We start from the raw sequence: 18,889 nt of genomic DNA, 5'->3' as shown, positions 1-18,889 counted from the left end.
CAGGCAGTGCAGCCTGTCTATGTAAACAGTGTGGTTAATGTGCTCACATTGTAGGAAGACCAAGGTAAAGTATTAATGAATAGTGTGTCATTTTCCTTGTATCATCTTTTTCTCTCTCAGGCTGCAATGACAGAACTGTCCAAAGGTAACATTGCCACCAGCACTGTGACTGGACCAAGTTCTGCTACTGGTCCTCTTGCTGGTGCCCAGTCCCCAAATGCCATTATTAAACCATCCTCCCAGAGTCCTTCCAGAGATAGACAACATGCAAGGAGAGAGGCTAGGGTTGCATCAGAACCTTCAGTGACTGCTCCCAGTGAAGGGGCCAATCCAAGTGAGGTGAATGCACTGGTGAACAGGGGTTCACAAATGCATACTATTCCAGCAGCATTTCAACCAGAACTCAATCAGAACAACTTGAACACAGTGGATCCACCGAAGCCAGCCAAGCGTGTCCAGTACACGCCGGCAGTAACCTTTCACGGACTCAGTCAGGGGCGCGAGGCTGGTGTGACGAGCCCTGACAGAAGAGGTGGAGATGATGCACCGCAAGCAGAAGCTCTGAGTCAGGAAGATGTCTTGGCAGCAAGCAACGTGACACAGGGAACCCGTTCATCACCTCTGGACACGCCTGCACCTCGTAGGCATGCCCCAGTGCCACATGCCAGGGGGTCCAGGACCAGGATAACACACCTAGGTGAGTCTGATGAGGAAATTACAACCTCTGCTGTTGCTCCTGTACAAATGATCTGTTAAAGTAGACACAAGATCAAGGGCTTGCAGTAACAACAACAGCAAGATTCCACAAATGTTTAATGTCCCTGCATTGCAATTACAGCCTCTTGGGTATGTATGTAATAGGGCAAGTAGATAATAAAGAAGCTGACCAGGCAAGACAACAGTGACCTACATATGTAGGTATTCTGTTATATGTGTAATTCATAAGTGTCAAAAACGCAGAGAACACCAAACCACTGAGGCAAGTATACATTTTTTTTTTCTTTTTCCATAATTACTGCAAGATCTATTTACAGTAATTTTTTTTTTTCATTTTTACCTTTTTTTTTTTTGGGGGGGGGGGGGTAATGTGGACAAATATCTTTATTGGGTAAGTCACTCTACCTTTTTGTTGTTGTTGCAGTATTGAAAAATACAAATGTACTTGCATAGCATTTAGTTATGGAGTAGTTACAGGTAGAGATGGCCATTTGACCTGATTATACTACAGGTGTAAAACATCATGCCTTGCCTTTGTTTTATGGAAATGAAGAGGAATAACTTTTTTTTTTTCTTTTTTAAGGCACTCTCATAGGGTAACTAATTTTTAAGTTTCATTACATTCAAATGTTTATCTTGATTATATACATTTTTTTTTTTGTGTGTGTGTAAACAGTGCTATGATTTATTTGAATTGCTTAGTCTTTTCCAAGATTTTTATGGAATTTGCATGTTACCATGGATTTTAAGATTTTTCTTGTGAACTATAGAAGTGTCTATCTTTTCTTTGCAAATGTCAATACCAATGTAGTCATCTCTAGAAATATTGCAATCTGGCATAAATTACCTCTGGATTCAGTTTCTGGATAGAGCATCTGAAGAAAACATTCTGATGTGATAATGCAGTGCCTATATCCTGTACATTGCATGATTCTCATATGAACATCCAGAATGTATAATACTATGAGTAGTTTTGCAAGTGATAACGGTCATGTGCCAATTTGTACTTTGTGACCCCAACAAAGTACTGCTCCTCATGGCATTTCTTTCTAACTGTATTAGTTTAAAAGTTGTCATAGATATTTCTATTTACATGAAAACACATATTTGTATAGAACTGGATCTTTAAAGATATGAGTATTGATATTTGCAACAGTCCGGATTTAAACATCTTCTGGTTTGTTAATCTCATATACCATTTTTTTTTTGGAGGTTTCAGTTGTTATCACACAAGTTCATTGGTCAATCATGTGTAAATTATTTGGTGGCCTTTTGTGAACTCTGTCATGACATAACATAAGTATGCCAAATTACTTTGTAAATTCGAAAAAAAAAAAATTAACAAGTAGCAAGAACTTGAGTATATTAATTAGTAATTGAAGGAGAATCATTTCACATTATTGATAGTAAGAATAGGTTTACTGGTATGCTGTTGTTGCTAAGAGCCAGGGTTGACATTCTCAATGCCTTAACACATACATGTTATGCCCTTTTGTAATCACCAACCTATGGGTGATTACAGATGTTCTGCCATTTACTTCTTGCCACAGTAACAATTCAAGTTGTTTTGTGTCTAGGATGGATAAAGTTACTGCAGAAGTTTCCCAGTGGCATTATTTGGTTTTGTGATTCACAAATTTAATTGTTGCAGTCTGTTTTACATGTAATTTGTAAATATTAGACCTTGTTAGGAAGAGTGGAGAGTCATGTTTGTGCATTCTATTATTGGAGTGTAAGCCTGAGTAAACAAACGGTTTTAAAGGGAATCGTTTCTAGCAATTACAGAAAAGGGAATGATTTACGTAATAGGATGCATTTTGTTATTCATGGTTTATTTGTTTGTGCCAATATTCTTTGCATTGTGTGTGTGTGTGTGATGAATCTTGTGCCTCAATGCATGTAAAGAATCATAAAAGCTAACATCTTGTTTTGTTTTTTTTTTCTTTCGTACTGGAAGAATTGTATGCCTCCCTCTGTCTTTACTAATTTCCAAATTTGATAATGAATACTTCATACAGCAGTTGCTCTTTTCACAGTTTTCAGGGAGATGTTGCCAACAGATGAGGTACAGCCCTGTATAACACTTTTTACACCTTGCTTAAATGAAGGCAACACTGCATATGAGATGTACTCCCTCTACTGTCCATATCTGGACATGTTTACCTTTTCATTTCAGATTTGGGAGAAGACCTAGATATTGTATAAGCTCTGAAAGGTCAGATTATTGATTCCTACAAGGATTTTTTTTCCCCCTGCATTTCTTGGAATTCTTCTTCATCTGTAGGGGTTTTGGATGTGAATATGCTCTGTGGGATTGCGTGCTTTTTTCTGTTGAAGATCTCTTGCAGTGAACATGGCATTTGCACAGTTTGTGCCATCAGTGTCATACATGAGTGTCAGTGCAATACATTGCTAATGACAATAGGTACAGTAAATAAAGTGAAATAGAAGAAATCAAATGTAAAAAGGCAGATCAAGCTGAAAAAAGAAAAAAAAAAAAGAGATGATTAAAAAATAGCTAGTGGGTGGAGGGAACTGATTAATACACACAAGCAACTATCACTCTGTGTTAAGGCTAAGGCCGTACTGGTTACAAAACAAACTTGTGTCGTGACATGACTGGGATTGCAAGTACACAGGGACGTGAAGTAAAACAAACCTCAACAGGCCACGAAATGGATTAACTCGTAAACAGCAACATGTGTTACAATGTCGTCACGTATATAAAGGTATAACAGGATGTCATGGGTTCATGTTGACAAGATGATTAAAACATTAAGTGTGTCATTGTCAATGTGATTTTTTTTTAATGAAATGTCTGCCATTGAAAATTATTGCTCTGTTGAGCTACTGAATATGCGTTATACGTCTGGCTTACATGTTTCATTTATGGAGAAAAGTTACAGTATATCCTGAGACGTGAAGATTTTAGAAGCATTGATTATAGTTACAATAACATCACTTACAACAAAATCATCAAAAATTTGTGTGATTCATGCTCTTATGAATGCATATGTTTTGTTTTTCTATAGGAAAAGGGCTGTTGGAAGAGATTCTGTCGAGTCATGATGAAGATGAGCGGACGATTGCCAAGAGACGGGGAGAGAAAGGAACAGCTTCTTCACCACAGATTGGCAACTCATTTGGCTTAAGGTACAACTGTCCTTTAATTCATAGAGATGCATGACATGCACATTGCAGGGTATTACCTGATATGGACACAGGATGGTTTATATATCTCTCACTGATTGGCCTTCCAGAGTCATCTGATCAACTTGTTCTGGCATATCCCAGGAATCAGGACCAGGATTAAGGGTGACGCTCTCAGATCAACCTATTCAGAGCAAATTTTATTGTAAACAAGTGACAGATTTGCACGCTCATATCACAATGTACATTTCACCTCAATTTTTAAGTATGATCAAGGAGCTTGAAGCTCCTTGGTATGACCAATCAAATGCGCTGAACTTTTGGGTGTGGTATCATTTTGGGACATGTCCTTTGATAATTTCGTCACTTGATAACATTTGAAAACCCTTCAGTACTAACCATCATGTTCTCATCCCTTTTTGTCCAGTGGATGTGAGGAGATGTGTAGGGTATATATATATATATATATATATATATATATATATATATATATATTTTTTTTTTTTTTTTTTTGGGGGGGGGGCTGTTTCATGAATCTTGTTGTGATGCTTGTTTATGTGTTAAGAGCAACCAACGAGAGCAGAGGACCTTGGATTGTGTGCCTGCCTTTTGGAATCATAGCTGCATGCCAGCTGTTCAAAAATCCCACCAGACTTTTAGGGGTGCAGATACAATGTCTGTTTGTCATTTCCTTTGAAGGGGCACTATGGGTCCCCCCACGCACAGCTGAATTCTGAAAAGATGGAGAGAGCTCTGTGCGTCTGTTGTACATGTGACCGCACTTCTTCAAATGCGATGAAATAGTGCAAGTGTAAATGCATCTAAGGATGATTTGTGGAAACAAACTGTTAAAAGCCGTCAGTGCACGTATCAGCTGCTTGTAAACTTGCTTCCATGGAGTTACTCTACTCCTTCAGTCCCTTTCTCCACGACTGAGTGTGTTACACAGCTGTACCAAAATCAGTGGGGTTCAATATCCTCTGTAGTATACACTACAAATTGTCATTTTTGCAGTTAGTCTTGCATCACACGTTCTGTACTTTACAACCAGTAGCATCTTTCCATCACACATCATTCCGCTAAGAAACCTGCCCTTCATTGCCAAAGGTTTTGAATACTGTGGAGAAAAGCCTTTTTTCCTTGCTTGCACTTGGCATGTTTCTTGTACTTTTACATGGAGAATATATTATCAGGTACTGTTATCATAGTAGAGAATATGGATGGTTTTCATATACTTGAACACCACATATTCTTACAAAAACATACTTCTCAAAAATGTTTTTCTTCTTTTTTTCTTTAAACAGATGACAGTTTCCATATTTTGCCCAGAGTTTCCCAGAGGGCCTTAGTGTAATGGTCTCTGAATCCCTCTGTCTTCAGTGCTACACTAGTATTGTTTTCACAAAAAAAAAAAAGAAAAAAAGGGGAAAAAAAAGAATTAACTAGTCTGTATTTGTCAATATTTCCCTATTTACTACGGGTATACTCAAGCCTTGTTTTTATTTTGTTGTTATGCATACTACTGATAAAAGACTTTTGTCATATATTTTTTTTTTTCGTGTGAAACACCCCTGCACACTGCTTGAAACAGATGCATACAGGTATGATCAGATACTTGTCAGTGAAATTCTGTAACAGATTTGTTATTTTACCTACTCATTACTCCACCTGTCTCAATGCTTTTCACAACGGTGAAACAAATATTGTAATAGAAAGAAAAAAAAGAAAACCCTCATGAAATGCCAACAGCCCGAGGCAAATTGATAGAAGTGAGAAGTGTTATGATAAATTATGGATACAATGCGTACGTACTGGGAGACAGATGCAGGCACCGGATTTGCATTCTATCACAATCAAAGGCACTGCCAGGCTTTGCCAGGCATTAATGCAGAGAAACTGGGGCATGTGGGATTACACAAAATTCTACCGAAGACACTTTTCCTGCGCAAAATTCCAGAAGTCTGTCCCTAAAAGTCTGATCCCCACCGATAGCTAGCTGGAGGGGCGTGTAGTGAGGTATCAATATCTTGTGACTACACCTCAGAGCCCATCTGCTCACCCATTACCATGGACCTAGTAGTATGCCTGTTTAAATCTGTTTCTATCTGTGACCCTGTGGCCATGCACCTAGTAGTATGCCTGTTTAAATCTGTTTCTATCAGTGGCCAGCATGTCATTTAGCAAACAGAAACAATCTATTTCATCCCATCTTGATGGAGACCTGCACTTTTTGTCATAATTCCAACTCTTATGTCTATTTGATGCTCCTGTGGCAAAGTAAAATTTCATCCAATGACAATCTTGTCTAGATTTTTTTTTTTTTTAAAGCAATAATACGTGCATTGCGCCATCTGTAGTCATATCCACTCTGTCTTTCATGGTCTTTTCTTGTTATAACACTGAGAAAAGGGAGAAATAAAACAAAAAAACCACAACAGCTGCAAGCCAGATACAGTCTGGCAACGAACGATCTTGTGAAATTTGTTATTGAATATGTTTCAGCATTTCCGCGCATCAGTCCAGGGAAAAATCAGGTTACAGATTTGATAAACAGCTAGTGTTTCAGAAACAAGCTTTTGTTTCCAGCCAATCCAAAGGCAATGTCCTCAAACGGCATTCTTCGTGCCCCGTGTCAGGAAAAAAAAGTTTATATTAAATGTGACAGACGGAATACTGTTTCTGATATCGATCCATTTCTTTGGCTTCTACTCTTTCCTCGCTGCCTCGTGTATATCTTGATTTCATGATCATCGTCAGTCTCAAGTCATATTGCCTCAGGTTGAAACCGAAACTAGTACATTGATGGCGAGCAGTGAGCGCTGGCTGGATTTCTACCTCTGACTCCCCCCCCCCCCCCCCCCCTCCATCTCTATCTCTTCTTGTCTGTTCCTTTCTCATACTTTTATATCTCTCCTAAACAAGTTTATTTGTGCAGCTCAAAGAAGAGTCGCCACTCCCGGGTGGCAAAATCCAGAGGCAGCCGCATCTTTCAGAGTATGGTCGCAATAAACTTTTTCTCCTTGCTCTTCGCGGTGGTATTGTGTTTCTAATTTACTCACAATGATAGATGGATGAAAAATGATTGATATAGAGTTAACTTAAATAGCATCATGAAAAGTATTTCAAAAAAAAAATGATAGTGCACTGGCAATGCGGGCAGTGTTCCTGAAGATGAACGATCCCATGAGACCATACGTCGGGCACATTAGACCACTTTTGATTTATCATGCCATGATGGAGGTTTGGACAATGATTGAAATGAATGGTGTCAGAGATGATGAGGCTAGACTGTGTGGCATACTGAAATGAATGGAGAGAAAGAGGAAGAGAAAGAGAGGGGGAATAGATAGAATGATATGACAGAGGGAAGGGGAGTTAAAGGGATTGTATAGTTTTGGTTGAGACCTAACTTCAGCTTTCTAACACTTTTTGGTGAGATTATGAGAAACTTCTTATGAAATGTGAAAGAGCTTGTAATTCCAAGAGGAATTCAATGTTTATTTGATAAAAATTGGTTTTGAAATGGCTGAGATATCCCAAACGGACCGATCCTAGTAAAAGGTGGGACCCACCTTTTATTATGATCGCTTTGTTTTACTTTGTTTTTGGATGTCTCAGCCATTCCAAAACCAATTTTCATCAAATGAACTTTGAATTCCTCTTAGAATGGTATGCCTGTACTCTTTCATAAGTGGTTTCATGGAATCTCGCAAAAAGATAAAACTCCAATCCTCATCTCCACCAATACTACACCATCCCTTTAAGATTTACAGAATGCTCTTTTTTTTTTCTTTTTTTTGAGTAGCATCTCACATAAGCAAAGTATTGCAACCGAGAATGGTAAAAAACAAGAACAAAAACTGTTAGCTAACAGTTATTAGAGCATTTGGTAGTTTTTGATTACATGAAACCAATACACAAAATATTACAGGAAGCTATTTCTAAGCCTCGCAATATCATTCTGTGTATTAAAGCTGCAGCATGATGAGGAGGCCTCATTTATGCCCTCATTTATGATTATGCATACACAGAGATTTGATTTAATAACACAAGGCAACTGTCATTCAGCTGTGAGCATATTACTTGTTCTGTTGCCATTGTCTCAGTTGTTATTGGCAATAATCATTCCCAACTAGGCCAGAATTTTAAAGGTGCATGGTCCCGGTGTTTTAGTCAAATGCCTACGCGGGCGCACGGCGCAAGTTTCCTATAGAGACCTATGCTATCGACTCCTCTTTGGCGCTTACGCTGTGGCCCACTTCCTCGAGTCCGAAGAAGTCCGATCCACTGTAGTCAGTGGTCCGATCACAGTTCGGCTCATGCTTCAGTTGAGGGGGATGACAGCTTTAGCAAACTTCTTTTGTGATGTCATAATAAGAAGCACATATGCACGCACCCTGGCATTACTACAGACTGCGTGATGTGCAGAGAAGACAACGAAGGCAACGTTACTTAGCAACACCTACGCGCTTTACTCTTGATGAAAGTTCAACTTCGGCAATCTTCGTATCAATGCCAACGGTGATCGGCGGTATCATCAACAGCGCCCTCTACACTTCCGGGACTATGCGCCTTTAATGGTTCTCCTCGTATTAACCCTTTCTGTGATGATGAGTCAAATGTTTACAAATCTCACATACATGTGTATGGATGGGAAACAAATGTGGCACACAAAGGGTCAAAAGAACATTGTATGATTCTTTCATTGTGACATATGTGACTCACTTGTCTGCAGCTATGATTTGTTGTTGTTTTTGTTGTTGGAAGTAGATGATTGATAAAAGGGTATAATGTTGTAGACTAGTCGCTTATCTCTGTCACGACTGGCATTTGTGTCAAATGATTTGTTCTGTTTTCATTTTTGTGATTATTTCTTTATTAATTATTATTAGTACATTTAGAGGGAAATTAATTCCAGATTTCTCATTGTAGGTGTGGTATGATGTAGTAGGTTTGCTGAGGAACAGACTAGGTTGTGCAAAAGGAGTGGCCAAAGTGTTTGATATCAACATAACACAGGGTAGAATTACAGGCTGGAATTACACACCATCAACAAACCAAAGCGTCTTATGTCACTTTATCTACATAACTTCCCCCAAGTTTGTTTTGTTCATGTCATGGCCAACTTTACAGTTGCACCCTAGCCCGACCAGACGCTGTTAATACGCTACGCGAATACAGCGTCTGACCAACGAGCGGGCACCTACAAAGTGGGGAACCACAACACAACTACAAAACTTATGAAAATTCATACGTTCTTTATAAACAATGTACACGTTACCAAACGTTACTCACTTTAAGTGCATGCTTGTATTACAGAAGGTTCGTAAGTCCATTGAGAGCCCTCGTGATAAGTCTGTGGAACCAAAAAATGATACTTTCTGGCGGATTCCCTAACACCGTCAGGGGGTTCATCGTTGCAGAATTCAAAATGGCGCCTTGATCTCTGCGGAAATCTTTTGCGTGCGTGCGATGCGCTGCTTGAGTGTTGGTGTAGCAGCACGGTCGACAGCGCGACCTTTTGAAAGGGCATTCAGATCATGTGACCTCCCGGATATTGGAAATGGCCTGGCGTGAAAGACGATGTACCGTTCGTGAACCGTTCACACATGCTGCATATAACCATCATTTTAGGTAAGTTCTTAAATCTAAATTTCAATATTCATAGCATAGATATGAAGACTCATTATCATTTTGTTCGTCAGATGAGTTTGAAGTGACAAAAAAATGATCTAAAGTATCAAAATTCAATCCGATCGCATGCGATCGTTGGACCCTCTTCGTGTTTGGAGCTTCGTTGGTACAGCCCTGTCGCGCTACGTATGTACAGCGGCGACTGGGCTTGTATAGTTAGTTGCACCCATATGATTGGTATGGAGCATTTGAGTTAATATCCTGTTTGATCAGGCTACATGAACTTTTTCCCCCTTTTTGTTCAATTTCCGCAGACCCAGCAGTTGGATTTCAAGAATTTCTGATATTGTAAAACAGGCACAAAATTTCCCCATGTCGTGACTTGACAGTTTTCACACACGCTTTGGCGTGAAAGTTGTTTTGTTGTGAGATATATACAAATATGCAAATATATGCAAATTCATAGCCAGACTGACATCAGAATGCTGCCCCACTCACAGATCGTTCATGGAGACCCAATAAACTAGTGATGCTGGCCAGTAACACCGGCATTTACTTGCCTACATAAACAAATACACTCAGAGAAAATCATGTGAAACCTTGACAACAGTGTCGCAAACAGTTGCCATGCAAAGTACTGAAAACATTGAGAAAAAAAGAAGAGAGTAATGACTAAAGAACTGACAGGCACAGAGGGAAATATGGGGGGGGGAGGGGAGGGAGAGAGAAAGGAAAGGAGAGAGAGAGAGGGAAAGAGAGGGAGAAAGGTCAACCTTATTGTTGATACATCAGATGTCAGGAGACTGGGGCAGTGTGTAAGGGAATCTAGGGGTGCCGATGTCAACATACTCTGCATGCCTTGGAAGCAAGCCTGAGAATTGATGTGGCTGTCTGATCAGATGCTGATGACAAAGCCCACATAGAGGTCATTACCTCTTGCTGTGTGCAAAGCCCTGCTTGTCACCCTTTCCTAACATATCAATTAGAGTCTGGGTAGAATGGCTGGCATGGCAGTTGCACCGTAGCAATGACACCACATACCAACAATCCCCCACGAGTGATACCCTAGACCTTGTTGACACTGATGATACTGAAGATGTATTGATGCTGGCACACACCGACATGTAAAATGCACAAAATGTCTTCTCATTTGAGTGTTTGTTAGTGTGTGTGTGTGTGTGTGTGTGTGTGTGTGTGTGTGTGTGTATGTGCTAACAGATTTATGTGTGTGTGTGTGTGTGTGTGTGTGTGTGTGTGTGTGTGTGTGTGTGTGTGAATGTGGTAAATATTGATTATAGGATTATTTCTTATTAGGGTGGCTCTAATTTCATTGATAGTGCAGCATTGCAGTTTATTTGTATTGAGGGTTTGATGCACTTCCACCAGAAATCCAAGCTATCATAAAATGTGTGTTTCATGTTTGCATGTGTGAATGTGTGTGCTGTTATGTTTGCCATACTTCTTCGAAGAAAGAAGTTATCTCATTAAAGGTTTGTTTTGATTATGACATGGAGCTATGTGTAGCTCCATGCTGTTCAACGGAAAAGCTGATTGGGCAGTTAATAGACATAATTACAGATTTTTTCCCCCTTAAATTGTGTTTGTTTTGATTTAGTGGTATTCTAAAAAAAAACAATTATGAAGAAAATTTCCATTTGCTGTGAGTGATTTATTATTGTCATATCTGTGTTTTATCACAACAATCATGGAGGGATGGTCTTTGGTGGAGTAGAGATGACTGCTGCAAGGTCTTAGCTAGGTTTGGCTAGGTTTGGCTAGGTTTGGCTAGGTTTGTGTAGTGCTGCATAGAATTTCAACAGGAAATGGTTGCTAAGGTGGAGTGTGGCATCTGCAAGAAGAGTGGGAAGTTTGGGAAGAAGAGATGACCACACCCGGCTGAAGGGCATCAGGTGATGGATGGGCAGTACTGATGATGTACAAACCAAAAGTAGGCCTCGATGCTATGTGAGCTTGGCTGGATACCAAGCCTTCTTGTCTTTTCCCCTCCCCATCCTCCCCCCCCCCCTCCTTCCCCTCCCTCCCCACCCTCTGCTTGCCTTCCTAAGCTCTACTCTTACTTTCCTCTTCTTGTCTACATAGATTGGCTTTCAGGTAGTTTTGATTCAAGCCTGAGCTATCCATCACTCTTCAGATGCTGAGGCATTGTTGCTATTTTGTGATGTACCCAACTCCATCAAGGTTCGAGTACAACAGTCCTACATTTAAGTCCTAATAACGTGATTTCTACTGTCATCTATGCTGCATGTCAGTCTGGTCTTCCAGTATTATTTTCTTTTGAAAGGGAATTACTGGCCGCCTGATTTAGTAATATCAGTGTGGCAAAATCATGCATGAAGTGACTATATAGTGTAGTCATTGAGATTTGCTCACCAAACCTGTAAATCCTCACATTAGCTAGCTCATTCTCTCCCTTGTGAGTAAACACACACACACACACACATAAAAGATGCTGCAGATATTGATAGAATTCATTCTGAACTTTAAGGCAATATTCAAGAATTGTGAATGCAGCTTTAATACCACAAACATTATAAGATTATTTTGTAAATGGGTCAGTGTGGGGTAAGTAGTGTGGGGAAACGACACTGTGATGTTTACAGAGGGTCAAAACTCTTGCAAGGAAGTCAATATTGAAAGCAACTGTCAAGCCCATGCCCTGAAGGTGGGGCATACCGTTGAGTTAACGTCGCCTTTAAAATTTGTACCCTCACTCGCTGTCAAGTCCGTGATACCTCTTTAAGGACAGACTCTGGGAAGATGGCCATAAGAGATTTGACGAGCACCCAGGCCAGCTCGCTGCGCTGTGTTGGTTGGATACTGCGCAGTGTCAGCTTACAAATGGATGTGCAACCGCGGCTGAATTTTTTGGACTTGGCGGGAGTGCGGGAAAGTTTGCTCGTCTCAAGTGTCGTGTTTGCCAGCATCGAATGACGACGACTCGTGAGATGTCTACAAACCGCATCGAGTTCCCAATCAGTTGCCCCATCTCCGGCTACGTGATGGGATGAGGGCCGGGTGGGAGAGAAATGGATGGAGAGAATCGAATGAAGCAGTGCTTTATTTCACGCTCTAATTCTAGATTTTCACTTTGCTGCATCTTTTGAGATGGTTCAAACCACTTTTTGGGGTTTCGAATTATAGGGGGGCCTCTGATTCTTCGTGTGCCTTCCCTCGCTCCATCTCACCCAGCTTAGCTTCCCTCTCGTGGGGAAGTCGGCGAAACCAGACTCCCGCCAATTCTCCGCCGCTAATCCTCCGAGGAACCTTGCGCTACATTTGAAACCATTCGCCTTTGCAAACCAATATGACGGTTGTTTTCTCGATGCTGTTTTTGTCGAAATTATGAGCGGTTTCGTATCCGCACACGGCGTAAATCAATACCTCTTTCATCTCACACCAATTACTTCGTGATGCAGACTGACAGGAACGTTATTCGCTTTCATGTGGAGCCTCAAGTTGTCCGCACAGCGTCAAGCATTTTTTCCCTCCCTTATTCTTCTCTCCGTCTTCGAGAGGGACTGTATGGGAGGCTCCTTCCAGAACATTTCAACTTAAATGCGCTTTTCCATCATCGCGTATCGTGATAAAGTGTCATGAGCAACGGGCGCTATATCTTCACCTGATAGCCCCACCGGTGTCATGTCCTATCCCGCTATCGACGGAGTTTCTTCACGGCTCTCTACATCGGTTCTGAAAAGAAACGCGATCTCGCAGTTGATTGCTGGGTCAGTTTTCCTAACAGATGTTTCGATAGCTCTCACGTCTCTCGCTACGCCTTGCATTCTATATCAACCGGGCGAAATAACAAGCTCTCATCTTCCAGAATAGTACCCGGAGGACTGCCGGGCTGGAACATCCTAGCCGAGCGCTCGGGTTCCAGATCGCCGCCAGCAATGTCAGCCACAATGAGGCATTCCTCTCCAGAGTCCTCTAACCTCTTCTATTCGCGATCACCATGACAACAGACATAGGAATTAATCGCACCCCTGCAGGCCAGTTTTTGGCGGCCTGAGATACGCGCTTTGCCGGATATCTCGGCCACTTCTTTATACCGCAAGAATGAGCCAAATCGCTCTCGAATGAAGACTCTTCTTTTTCCATCGAGCTCATCGTTCATCGGCTCTGAGCTGTGCCTCCGAGGCAGCTGTCAAGAATGAAACACGGAATGCCCGCCAGTCGAGTCGTATTTCACCCGAAATATATCGCCTAACGCAAAGCGGAAAAAAAAAATCGCATGAGAGATATTGACACTGTGCAAAATGCCAAATATGACAAGACTGCCACTACACTTGTCACGAATTGAGAAGACAAAAACATGGCATAAATCGAATTTCCCCCAAGAATTGAACGCATTTATTGTGGGTGGTTTAGGATCCCCAGCTTAGTCCAACATGTAGCCGCAAATCGTTTTAATATTATCCGTGTCATGATCGCCTTCATCATCACCATCATCATCATCATCATCATAATTCTCTTCATTTGATATCTATGTACATTTGAACAAATCAGGCCACATGTAAAATGTCCAGAATATCGTAGCGATATGATGCAGTCATATAGAAACTTTACTTGTGTAATGTTTTGAATAACTTCCCGCTTCTCATCCTTCCAGTGATTTGCTTTGTCATGACTGTCGTCTGCCGAATTGCCGTTTTAGAGTATGGCTGAAGATGCCCGTGCGTCACATTTTATTCAGTCACGCCTATAGCGAAATGCTCCAAGATATTCCATTAAGTCAGACAGACTTGACACTATCGAACTCATCAACACTAAAAACATCCGTTTTGTGCGCGCCGTGTTCTCGTGAACCACGATGAACTTGTGTCGTAGTTCTCCCTGCCTTTAGAATCTTACAATGCAACCAACAAAAAAGAAAAATGACGTAAAGTAGGCGCTTGACATCATGATAGTGATTAGATTTTCTCAATCTCCGGGCTATGATATAGCCTTTTCTGAAAAATTATGTACATTTTAGTGTCGAAATGCAGAACTAGCTAATTTATAAAGTGCTAGAATAAACGACATAACCTTTTTTATTGTGACCAACAAGTACTGTATACACATTTTGTATCTCACAAGCCATGAGGATAAGGTACTACAATGTAATAATGTTATTGTCCCACGCGCACGCACAGTATACATCTTTAAAGTTTCCATGCGGGTCAGGGAAGGCGTGCGCGTTTCGCATGCAAATACCGCGGGTCTTTTCTGCTGTCTGTACGTAGACGGATGGCGTCATTACATGAGAATGATAAGGCACCTGAGGGGGAGTTTTATGCTGATCGCAGTGCTCCATCATCTCATGACAGCCGGATTATAATGACCTGCCGTAACAGCGATCCGTGTTTCTCCACCAGAAGGCGCTCCCAGGCATATTGTCGTTTATCAGCGCTACATCTTTCTCTCCTCTCTCCCCTTCTCCATCCTCTCTCTCTCTTTCCTTTTCTCTTCCTCTCCATCTCCCTTTCCGTCTTTTCTCTCCGTCCTGTTTCTTACTCAATTTCGAGAGTTTCTATTTGCTCAACTTGGTAGAGTTTATAGAGAAGATGATGTGGAAAAAAAAAATTGAGAGCAAAACCGACGCGATCATAGCTTGTCTATGCTGTCAACTACCAACGGTATCGATCCTCGCAAATGAGACGCGTGAATTTGATAAAAAGACTTATATGACTAACTAAATTGTATCAAGTCGGTAGCTGATGGTAATTTGAGTGCCGTAATACTCAATAAAGAGCGTTTTGATGTTTTCCTGTTGTGCGTGCGTGTGTCTTCGTCTTTGCGTTGTAGATTTCATCATGGAACTTTGCAAACCAGATCAATCGCACGTCTCTGTTTACATGGTTGATACATGTATTTCTAAGCCACGTTTGTGCTCTAAAGTTATGAAGATTTGAAAGAAATACACACACACACACACACACACACACACACACACACACACACACAACGCGAATCCACTGCAAACGTACTGACATATTCTTTAAATTACAGAATAATCGCAAGACTGGTCATCAAAATATAGAAGGCCTACAGTGGTTACACGAAGATGTGGCTTGATCTACGTAGTATTTCGTGAGTTTATTTTTTGTTCCCTTCGGGGCGAAGATGAATTTACTAGAATTCAACAAACAAAGAAAATACCAACAACAAAATAGCACAGAGCTTACGAGAACACCTGTGGTGAATTGAAGTACATGCGACAGGTACATTAAAATTATACTTTTGTACTCGATTAATGTCTCCGTCCAGTTTATGAAAAAAGAAGAAGAAGAAAGAATATTTGTTCGGAGAGAAATACCATTGACCAGTTTAACGCACAATGATGAAAAATAACGACATGACCAACGAATTTTATAATATAGATAAAAAGTGCCTTCAGAAGATGAAATGAGAGTGAGGGATAACTCATGCTGAGGGGAAAGAAAGCCAAGTGTGTATTTCTTACATCTCATAAGCCGTATAGCATGGCTGGGGAGATGTGTGAGTGTCCACTGTTAATGTTTAGTTTTATGTTTTCGGCTGTATGTAATGAATAACGTGTCTGCCTATAAGCATGTTGATGAGAGATTATTGATAGCTCTTGTTTTTCGCGGTTCTCAAAAGATTTTATGTCTTCGCCCGACATACAGGAAATCGTGTGGGTGTTTTTCATTCTTTTTTTCTCTCTCTTTTAGTTTTTCAATCCTCTTGTGTGGGTTTACTTGGAAACGGCATAATACGATGTTATCCATGTATCGATTGTCTCCTCTTATTTCATCGATCTGAAAACTCGCGTGATGTGTTTACTGGTGTCTTGTCCCGCGAGTGAGCATTAGTTGGTCAGTATGACCAGCAGAAGAGGCGATCAAGGAGTACAAAGACAACAACATATTAATCAGATCCCGGTGCGTCTCAATATGCTATGATGGATTTTGTAATTATTACCCTATTTATGATTGTTTGCGCAGCTATATGACGCGCGTGGAAACACGAGTATGTTATTGAAGCAGAGTTGAGACATTGTTCAGTCACCGCGGCCAAGTGACTTCCAAAGCTGCCATGGTCGTATTATATTATATTATATTATATTATATTATATTATATTATATTAAATCTAATTCAGTTCATGCTGGATATGTAGATCTGAAATGGTCAATCAACATTTAAGCAGTAGCATTTCACTGAGTAAGGGGATACCATACTTGCCAACTCGTAAGATTTTATCAGATTCAGTAAGATTTTTTACATTAAAAGTAGCAAAATCAGATTTTCTGTCAGAGAAATCAGATTTTTAAAAAATATTTAGATATACCTTTCATGTGTATTTTCTGAAGATTTGACCGAAAGTAAGATTTTTAACTTCAGTTTGCATATAAAATAAGATTTTTGCAATCCACGAGTAAGATATTTCATCTTGAAATGTTGGCAGGTATGGGATACACTGGTTCAAAGTTCTGGTCACCAAAATAATGTCAGGTTGCTATATTTTGTTTCTTTGCTATTGGAGAAGTAAGCACTTCAGTTGCACTTAGATTTTAAAGGGATGGCATAGTTTTGGTTGAGATGGAGCTTCAGGTTTCTAACTTCTTCTTTTTTTTGCGAGATAATGGAGAAACCTCATGAAATATGAAAAAGCATATACTAAGAATTCAGAGTTTATTTGATGTCAATTGGTTTTGAAATGACTGAGATATCCGAAACAAAGCAATCCTAATAAAAGATGGGACCCACTTTTCATTAAGATCGCTTTGTTTTGCTTTGTGTTTGGAGATCTCAGCCATTTTAAAAGCGATTTTCATCAAATTAACTTTGAATTCCTTTTGGAATTGTATGCTCTTTCATATTTTATAATTGGTTTCATAATTATCTCTCAAAAAGTTAAAACCTGAATTCTCATCTCAATCAAAGCTATACGATCCCTTCAACGATTGCGTAATGAGAAACGTCAAAGAAAAAGATTTCGCAATGGTATTTCCATTCATCTTACGCGCGCTCCACTGTAACTACACGTGTATGACAGCAGTGTCCTCCCTTATGATTGATCGATTCGTAATCAATCACAGAAATATGAACTGTAAAGTGTATGACAGATTGGGGCGTAACCAGTTAGGTCGTTTCAAGATAGAAACCCAATTACAAACAGAAAGAGAAAAACTGACATGATAAAATTTCGTAATCAAAGTCATGTGATCTACTAAAGATGTTGATGTACCAGTGACAACGTGTATAGCACAGAGTTTCTTATACCAGTGTTCAGTTCATGACAAGGCGGAGTTTGATGGTCGTTAGTTATTTAGTGCCTGTGCCACTTATACGCCTTTTTTTTTTAAAGAAAAAAGAGTCAGTAAAACTTTTACAGTCCAAGTTTATTAGACATTCGTTGAAGAATTAAGGATGACATTTTATATAACTTTATTCACGAACAGCGCGTCTTTTGTATGATTTAATTTTAAGAGGGATAAGATTTTTTTCATGTATCTTTCTCCTACTTTACAGATGAGAAAGAATGCAAACAAGAATGAGATGGCAAATAAGTAGGAGTGAAGGATGAAAAAAAAAGTAATTCTAGATTTTTCCTTGTCTCGTATTATGACGAGACATACCTCTATGATAGGATATGGCACTTGCGTAACCTACACGACCTACTGACCTCTTGCTCCTGTCTTCAAAGAAGCCAGCGAGATGTCACTCGAGGCGATCTCCCGTTAAAGGTCCAATTTACCTTTGGGAGCAGTGACTTTAAAAATGTTCAAGATATCACCTTTAATGCATATGTGTAGATCTGTTGTATCACAAAACATCCTACCATATAAAATGTTCGCAATAAAGCCTAAAATATGAGGAGATATCATTACTTTTCTCAATAAACCATAACTGTAGACGGTTTAGTCTGGAAGCATTCTTTATTATAACTATCGTTCACATTTTGTGTATTTAACAATACATAAAGGGGATTTAACAATACTTAAAGGGGATGGCTAGTAACTGATCAGTGGGAATCAGTGGACATGCTGGGGGAAGATTGTTCCAACCCTTTAACATCGATTATACGGATTCAAATTTTTCAGTGGTTGTTTCTATCCCTATAATAACTCACATTTCAAAACTATTTTAAAGCACTAATGCGGGGTTTTTGTGTCATTTGCAAATGACAAATTATGCCTTTAATCAGCTCTAGAAACAACTCCATCCAGTCGCCACTGATAGAAGGCTACAATCCTTATTATGAATGAATGCTTTCACCACTGATATTATGCTGAGCATCCATCTTCCCGACCATACACAATAAGGCCACCTGTCAGCAATGGCAGGCGAACACTGCATTTTGTCTCCATCACGCAGCACCTGCTCTTTTCTCTCTCTCCCTCTCTGTCTCTTTCTCTCTTTC

At 40.0% G+C, this 18,889-nt stretch overlaps 1 protein-coding gene across 1 annotated transcript in view; it reads left to right on the top strand.

Annotated features, from left to right (window-relative positions):
- LOC140236453 (uncharacterized) overlaps window positions 1-18,889 on the top strand; it is a 111,605-nt gene that overhangs the window by 8,116 nt on the left and 84,600 nt on the right. Inside the window, exons 6-8 of the mRNA XM_072316379.1 lie at window positions 121-508; window positions 560-697; window positions 3,750-3,870. Of these exons, the coding sequence (XP_072172480.1) occupies window positions 121-508; window positions 560-697; window positions 3,750-3,870 (647 nt within the window). The remainder of the gene's footprint in view (window positions 1-120; window positions 509-559; window positions 698-3,749; window positions 3,871-18,889) is intronic.

This window comes from Diadema setosum, chromosome 1, assembly GCF_964275005.1.
Source record: "Diadema setosum chromosome 1, eeDiaSeto1, whole genome shotgun sequence".
NCBI classification, from domain to species: Eukaryota; Metazoa; Echinodermata; class Echinoidea; order Diadematoida; family Diadematidae; genus Diadema; species Diadema setosum.
Note: the sequence above shows the minus strand (reverse complement) of the source record. Positions and strands in the feature narration are given on the sequence as shown.